The 8,215-nt window shown below is 50.9% G+C and overlaps 2 protein-coding genes across 2 annotated transcripts; one reads left to right on the plus strand and one right to left on the minus strand.

Moving 5' to 3' along the window:
- Positions 1-508: 508 nt before the first annotated feature.
- LOC113210531 (uncharacterized) lies at positions 509-4,281 on the minus strand (the record flags this gene model as incomplete). Its single annotated transcript, XM_052276792.1, has 9 exons — positions 3,700-4,281; positions 3,486-3,612; positions 3,356-3,393; positions 3,137-3,281; positions 2,854-3,068; positions 2,446-2,770; positions 2,045-2,241; positions 744-1,117; positions 509-658 (listed from the first exon to the last, which is right to left on the minus strand). Coding segments are annotated over exons 1-9 (1,751 nt in total), but the record flags the coding sequence as incomplete, so codon positions are not given.
- A 95-nt stretch (positions 4,282-4,376) lies between these two features.
- On the plus strand, positions 4,377-8,210 carry LOC127752141 (NEDD4-binding protein 2-like; the record flags this gene model as incomplete). Its single annotated transcript, XM_052276793.1, has 3 exons — positions 4,377-4,565; positions 4,920-5,159; positions 5,251-8,210. Coding segments are annotated over exons 2-3 (3,156 nt in total), but the record flags the coding sequence as incomplete, so codon positions are not given.
- Positions 8,211-8,215: the final 5 nt, after the last annotated feature.

Here is an 8,215-nt window from a genome sequence, read left to right on the forward strand (position 1 = left end):
ATAAATATAATTTGTACATTATGTTGTAAATTACATTCTTTATGCTGATTTGAGATTCACAGTGTATGTATATTTGACAGATTTATGCTGAATGCAAGTTTAAAAATATATCATGTGATATCACTAATGAGCCGTCTCACTCTGTTCCTTACAATCATAGTACATACAATTTTCGACGTTTGCGGGCTGCGTTCCTCCACACTCTACAGCTACGTGGATGCGGCGGCTACAGGCTGAGCAGGGGTGGGTGCCGGGGTTGGGCCGGGGCCGGGCACGGGGCCGGGCGGTTGCGGGTGCGGGTGAGCCGCGCGAACACGCGTCCCCACGGGCGTGACCGTGTGGCTGCCCCCGCAGAAGCGCGTCACCAGGCGGGAGTGCTCTGCGCGGTGCTCAGCCCCCAGCGGGAGCGGACCCTCCCCACACGGCCCTGGGGAGCTGTAACAGAGGCGTGGCTCGCTCGAGTACGAGTACGGCGCCCACCGCGGGCCTTCCCTCCCGGAGGTCTCACCTGCGCGGGGGCGTCGCCTGGCAGGGCTGGCCCCCGAGGTACGGCCGCGTCGGCCTCCTGTCCGGGAAGCTTTCGCACGTCGGCACGGCGGGGCACCAGTCGTCGCAGCGCATGGCGCGCGGCCCGTCGCAGGAGATGCACGTCACGTTCCTGCACATTCGACGGGTTGGCTGCACCCCAAAGAACTGGCGGGCGCGCGCATGCGCAGGCGTGCCGATGGTCCTGCCAGCCGTACCTGATCAACCTGACTTTGGTGGCCGCCGCGAAGTGCTCGGCCTGCATGGTCTGCGCCTGCTGGGCCAGCTGCTGCTGCCTGGCCTGGTCGCACGGCCGCTCGGCGACCAGCCTCTCGACGTGCTCGGCTAGCTCGGCGGCCACGGCTGGCAACTCGGTGCGGTCCAGTTTGGAGTCCAGTCGACTCTCGGTCTCGTGCAGCTTCGACTTGGCCTGCCCTAGGTCGTTGTGAATGTTGGTGCAGGCCGCAGTAAACTCGGTGTGCGAGACTTTGGCAGACACCAGCCCGCGGTCGGCCTTCTCCGCCAGCGCGGCCTCCAGCTGCCACCTGTCGGCCTTGTGCTTCTCCAGCGCCTGGACCTGCGTCTGGAGTCCCTGTGAGAGGGCATGCACGGAGGGTACAACCACTGGCAGTAATTGAGCCGGTGAGCGTCTTGGGTGTGTGCGTCTGCTACTGATAGTATTGTAGTGGGAAATGGCGCACTATGATGGCTGTGATTGATCAGCATCACATTTAGACTCGTAGCGCCTGTAATTCGACTCCCGCATCACCCAAAAATTGGGTTATTTTTTGCCTACGATCATTAGTTTGGGAGGTATGGCAAGTAGGAAAAATAGCCTATGCCACCACGAAACTCTGAGCGGCGTTAGTGTGGGTGGGTCCGTGCGGTCGGTAAGTCAGACGACGCTGACACCGAAATTCGTTTCATACTGCACTAAAAACAGTACACGTTCTTCTGAGAAATTTTCTAGAAAGCACGTCCGTATTTCTCAGATTCGTTCGGCAACCCGAGAGGTCAGCGCCAGAGGTCTGGAGCTGTGGCTCGCCCGAGCATCTCACTCGCACCTGTCGCTCTCGGACGCTCCCGGGACCGGTGGACCGACCAATGCAGACCTCTGGTCAGCGCCTGCGAGACTCGGGGTAGGCCAACCCGCAGTACACGCATGCACGGCAGGCCAGATATTGCCTACCATCTGGGCGCTATGCGACCATTAGGCAGTTTCGTAACGGCCAATGACGGAAGCACTTTCTGAATGATCCCATCATTTAAAGGGCGATAATTAAAGAGCGAGTTTATTCTTCAGCACAAAATTAATTTTGTGTTCTACGCTGCGCCTCCCCGTACTGCGTGCACGTGTGGTGGCGGGTTGCCTTCTTCCTCGCCATAAGGCGCCATGGTTCATGGTGGTTAGAGAGAGTATGCGAAAAGTCGCTTCTCAAACCTAAATGAGTATAGCAGCAGCAACAGGAACAAACTGTGTTTTCCAGCCACCGGCTATACTTTGTGAGGCAGCTCTCACCTGGACGGCGAGTGCTCTCTGGTCTCGCTCCCTGAACAGGATCCCAATGTGGGATACCGCGCCGTCCAGGTCCTCCTGGAACACGACCCGCTTCGTTCGCACCGCGTGGTAGACAAGCGACTCCAACCCAGTGCCCTCTGACCTGCATGCCGTGGAGCCGCCTGTCCAGCGCCCCGAGCCCCTTGTCCAGCCCCGCGCTCAGCCCCCTGGCCAGCGCGTCCAGACCGTCCAGTCTGGCCGCCAGAAGCCGCAGGTCGGCCTGCAGTGCGCCGAGGGAGCGGCCGTGGTCAGCCAGCTCGGCGGCCAGCTCGGCCTCCAGACCGCCTGCGCTGGGGAGAGTGCGATCGAGTGCTTGAGTCCACTGCCGTGCTCTGGGCGTGCTCCGGGACCCCGGCGCTCACCACGTTCAGGTAGCGCGGGGACCCCGGTGGGGGCGAGGACGGCCATCTTGCTCTTGAGCGCGAGCAGGAGGTGCTCGTCCCTCAGCAGGCCGGACAGGTCCGCGTCTGGAAGGGTGGCGGCGGCTGTAGGCGCAGCCGGAGCCCACGTCGGCGGCGTGTCAGACGAGCCCTGCTCTCCTAACCCTACCTTGTTACCTGTCGTGGCGGTGTCCCTACTGGCCCTCCGCCTGGGCTTGCGCCCCAGATGAGCTCCCTCCAGCGCGTCCTCCAGGGCGCCCTCCAGCACCCTCAGCCTGCGGAACGCGTCCTCGCCCTGCGCGGTGAGCTAGGGGCGGACGAGTGCACGGAGCCATCAGCAATGCCCCCTACCCTGCCTCACCCTGGACCACCCCCTCCGCACACGCGCACCTTAGCGATCTCACTCTCGACGGCCTCGGCGCGCTCCTCCAGGCCCATCCGGGTGCGTTTCGTCGGGTCGGCGATGGCCTCCGAGTCCTCGACGACGCGCACCTGGGACTGCAGTGTGGACGCTGCATCCTCGGACAGCCGACCGAGGCGGTGCGAGCTGGCCAGCACCTCCAGGAGGTGCGCCGAGAAGCGCCGCCTCCGCGAGTGCCGCAACACTGGGGTGCCGAACATTTTGAGACTCTGCAGCTTGGCCCGTCCCGTGACGTCGTGTCACGCGCCGTACCTTCTTCGGCGTCCTCCAGGCCGAGGAGCCGACGACACCCCTTCCTGCCCTTTGACCTCGTGCCACCCGCGCCGTGGCCGTCGCTAACGCTGGTGCTGCTGCTACTCGCGCTGCTGGGGAGGTCGCGGGCTGCGCGAGCTGCGCGCTGCCAGGCCGGACAGCCACCGTTACGCAAGTTTGTCGCGGAGAGAGAGGTAGAGGAGAGTTAAGAGCACCCACCGTCCTCGTGCGTCCTCTCCTGTCCTCGTCCAGCTCCCCTGCAAAAAGAGCGGATTCGGATGATTTGCTGATCCGCGGAGAACACCCAGCTCGCCCAGCTCTCCCCTTCGCGACATGGTCATTCTCGCACCTGTCTCAGTCGCCCCGCGGTCATCCTGGGCGGCCTGCTTCGCTATCTCCTTGTCCTTCCTGCTGCGGTCCCGTACCCGGTACTCCGAGAGCTTGGCTGCGGGGGCGGCGCTGCCCGCGATGGCGGCCTGTACGGTGCGCTTGTCACAAAGTGCTCCACTCTACTGCGGCCTGACGGCGTGCCTTTCACTGCCTCTTAGGGGGGGCGGACGCACCTGGATGCGCTCCGAGTCGGGGCCGCGGAACTCGACGGCGCACTGCTGCAGCTCGAGCTGCTGGATCATCACGTGCAGCAACGAGTGCAGGATGTTGAAGTTGACGGAGCCCACCTCTGGTGACCCCAGGGCGAGGTCCACCATCTGGGGCAGGGACAGGGACACGACGGGTGACGCCATGTCCGTCCAGAGTGCTGCGCCCCGGCGGTCACTGTGTGGTCACTGCGTGGTCACGCGCAGCACGCCTCTGCGGGTGCCACTCGGCCAGGCGCCACCAGGTGGCCTGAGCCGCCTAAGCCTTGCCGGCCAGAGGCGCCAAGCAAGCAGGGCCTCTCGCAAAGCGTGCCAAACACCCAAACAATGGCGGACAACAATGGACAAGCGGCCTCCTCACGTCCACCAGCACGCGTGCGTAGCAGATTCGACTAAAACCGTCTTTGTTTTACTCCAAACTAGTTCGAGTGCTGCCACACGTCGTGATTAGAAGAGAGACTTGGAGAATCAGAGCGTCGGGGGAAAGGTACACTTTTGCGCACGTTTGAATCGGGCGCCATTACTTGCAGTACCGTTCCTCTCTTGTTCAACGGCACCGCCTTCTCCATGTGTAGTCTGCTGTTTTGGCGGTCATTCGTGCTTTCTCTCTCCTGTTGCGTCTGCTTTCTCTCTCGCACACACATACTTCTGCTTCCATCCGTTCTCGTACTTCGTAACATTTTGTGTTTTTGTCTGGCTAACTGCGCGTTTTTATTAAAGGTCTTAGCTCCTTCCAAATTTTTCTGCTACCTCAAACTGCTTAAGTCGTCATAGTGACGTTACAATTGTTCTTTGTGTCTAGTGCTTCATATAACAACTGTTCTCGTCTATATGTAAGTTTTTAACCCGTAACTTTTCCGTATGGCATTGCAGACTGTCGTTATCACTCGTCTTGTCTTTTAATGTCGAAGAGAAAATAACCCGAGCGTGGTGTAATCAAACGTTTTAAGTAATTAGGACTCATTGTCACAGCATCTTGCATGTAGACATCAACTGTTGTGAGTTCTTTATTTTTGTTTGTTTTGTTTTGACAGTATGAGATGTTGTCATTTCAGTTTATTCTACATGGTTCTTTGATAAGATTATTTGTTATGTTCTGCTTACCTTGGTTCCTAATCCAAAAGAGGGGTGAAAGCAGCATCACATGTTTAACTTCGTTAATATTTTGCCCTATTTTTGATTTGCAGTGATAGAAGTTCCAAGTATTCACTTCGTCTGTTTCGAAGAAATCATGAACCGCAGCCGACCAATGGGAGCATTAGGTGGAGGAGGCTGGGAAGCAGGTTCTCTTCCTGGGGCAGCTGTCAATGAACGATCTTCAAATCATAGTAAAAAAGATAAAGTTTTGGCAGACATGTATGAAATGTTCTTAGACACACTTGAGGCAGAGGTCATTGAGTGTGTGGTCCAGTCCTGTGAATTCAACCGTAAGATATTGGAATCTATAGATTGCGTTTTCCTCTTTGTTGATTTCTCTCATCATTCTTGGTTTACATTAATAACATTTTCATTCTTTAGATAAAAAGTCTATGGATGCTCTTATGGAAATGGTGGGGACCTCTCAACTCATGTCACAATCCTCTCAGTCTTCACCGGCAAAAACAAATTCTTCTACTCCATCTTCACAAGGAATGATGAAGCCTTTGGAGCATGTTGAGAAAACACCACCTACCCAACTCTCAAGCAATTCATACCATCTGGATGAAAAAGGATCATCAACAAGACATGTTTTTCCAGATGGAAAGAAGCCCTTGCCAGTGTCTATGCTTTCGTCAAGGTACCATCCTCAGATTGAAAATAAGCAGTTGCCACAACCTGTTAATGGTTATGGAAGACCAAGAAATGCTCCTGGCCCACCGGCTCTTAATAACTATTTCCCAGCTAGGAAAAAGAAAATTTCAGATCCTTACTCTGGAAATGAAGTAGCCCAGGTGAAGTGGCACATAGAAAATGGATACAGGATAATGGTTTTAATGCGAGGATGTCCAGGATCAGGAAAATCATATTTAGCTAGAGGACTGGTGGTTTCATATGGAGGAGATCCTAAAGATTTTATCTTTTCAACCGATGACTATTTTATCAGAAATAATGTTTATAGATTTGATCCCATGTTACTAAATGATGCTCATGGATGGAATCAGCGACAGTGTCTGAATAAAGCAAGGGAGGGCCGCAGCCCTATTATTATTGACAATACCAACACCCAACTTTGGGAAATGACAGTTTATGCAACTATTGCTGTTAACCATGGATATTCTATTGTTATTCTTGAGCCAGAGACTCCTTGGTTTGAAAACTTAAATGAGTTGGCCAAACGAAACAAACATGGAGTACCCAAAGATAAGATAAGAGCTATGTTAGAGCGATATGAGAAAAAAATTACTGTGGAAGCACTTTTAAATTCTACAGGTTTAAAATATACCAAACCACCGCCACAGCTAGCGGAACAGTCTATTATTAAGCTGGGTGCTTCTAAAATTGAAAAACAGCATGGTTCTAAACTTGTAAAACAGGATAGCACTCAAGTATTTAGTTCTAAATCTAGCCCTTATAAAAGAAGTGAACACATGGAGTTAAATAGTGCGTCATCCAACTCTCCAACAGGAGAATTTTATTTTGGTCCTAATACCTACAAACGTGTTGATTTATTCCCCTCAAATTCTGGTAATCAAGAGACAAGAGACCAAAATAATGGTACTAGAGAGAGAAATCTAGAATTGTTTTCAGGAGGATTCACAAAAAGGTTTGTGCCCACCAAAAGTGATGAGCAAAATTTAAATGAAACTAGCTATGTTCCAACAAGAAGTAAAGAATCAGATACAGATCAGATAGATCCTTCATCTGTAAAAATAGATTTGAGTGTTAAAGAAAGTGTGGCTACCAGTTTAAATAGTCCTTCCAGGCAAGGCAACGTTTTGCAGAAAGATGTTTTGGAGTACAATTTCCCACTATCTGTGGATTCATTAAGAGCAGTACAATCTTCTGAACATAAATTAACCACGCCAGCAGTCGAAAATGAAAAACCTGTAAATATTCTGGAGGGCGAAGAGAACTTGGATTCACCTATGAAAGTTGTTTCATCTGGTGATAGCATTGATAGCAATTCACAAGATGCTGAACTAATAAAATTTGAAGAAGATTGCAATCCCATTGGAGGGTCAGCAGATTCCTTTGATTTTAAATCACTGTCTGACCTAAAAGAAAAGTCCAGCAGTGTGTTCAGTCTATCATCCTTTAATAATTTACAAATGGATAATGCCAAAGATGAGACTGTCAGTAAAAACCCTAATGCACTACTGAGGTTGTCATCCTTGAGTGACCTTTTAACTGATGAGCCAAGCAAATGGAGTGGTAGTCCAGACATGGGTCATAATAAAAGTGTTGCTCCAAATGAAGCAGTTTATCTGAAATCTGCTCCAAAGCCACCCCGTTCATTCAGTATGAAAAATATTCAGGACTATTGTAATTCTGTTAAAGACATGAATGCTGCATCAGATAATGAAGCAAGTAGCTGGTCATTTTCTGAAAATAGTGCAGTGACATGGCAACCCATTGAAGCAGAAGTTTTTCAAAAAGAGAAGACTCAAAGTCCCACACATGTTTCATGTAATACTCAACGATTCAAATTCAAGAAATTTGATGGGATAGATAAAGGAACCAATACTAACCATGCAGATTTTTGTCTTCTCAGTAACAACTCTTCAGGTCCCTTAGAAGATGGAGTAACCTTCTTAGAAACGACAGACCGAGACATAAATGAAGGAAGAATTTTGTCAAACACCAAAATATCCCTGAAGCTTATGCTTGACAAGGGTACTTATACTGAAAATGATTTTGAAGTTGAAGACCCAAAGTCTAAAAGTAAACAAGAGAAGATCAAAGAACTTGTGCGTTTATTTCCTAACAGATCTACTGCTAGTATAAAAGAACTCTTAAAACAGTGTAACTGGGATTTGAATTATGTTTCAAATATTCTTTTGGATGATACTGACAGTCCTATTGCTTCTTTTGTATCTGATGAAAATAATGATGCAGACTCTGAGATAGAATCTTCAGCTGAAGAACAATCAGAGGATAGTGATGCAGATAAGGAGGATGCAACAGTCACCCCTGAACCTACATGTGAAGACGTTTTGCCAACTCGTAATGCTCAAGAGGAAGCTGAAGAAGTCAAAAGACACATTGAGAAAAGCTTTGACTTTAATGAGAGATGCTACTCTCCTCATACTTTGGCTATTAAAAACTTAAGACGGGGCATGAGAGAAGGAGCCATACCAAAAACCTTACCCATACCCCTTGGTGAATCTGAAATTTCAACCATTGAATCCACGCAAGAACCTTCAACTTCAGATAGCAGTGATGAGGGGAGTGAAACACTTGAGTTCATTGTTGGTAAGGATTTTATCCAGCAATTGGTAGACAAATTTGGCAGATCTAATGTGAAAAGCAAAGGTACAATATTTATTAAGTTTATTACCTAAGT

The sequence above is a fragment of the Frankliniella occidentalis genome, unplaced genomic scaffold, assembly GCF_000697945.3.
Source record: "Frankliniella occidentalis isolate FOCC.00 unplaced genomic scaffold, Focc_3.1 Scaffold4411, whole genome shotgun sequence".
Taxonomy (NCBI): Eukaryota; Metazoa; Arthropoda; class Insecta; order Thysanoptera; family Thripidae; genus Frankliniella; species Frankliniella occidentalis.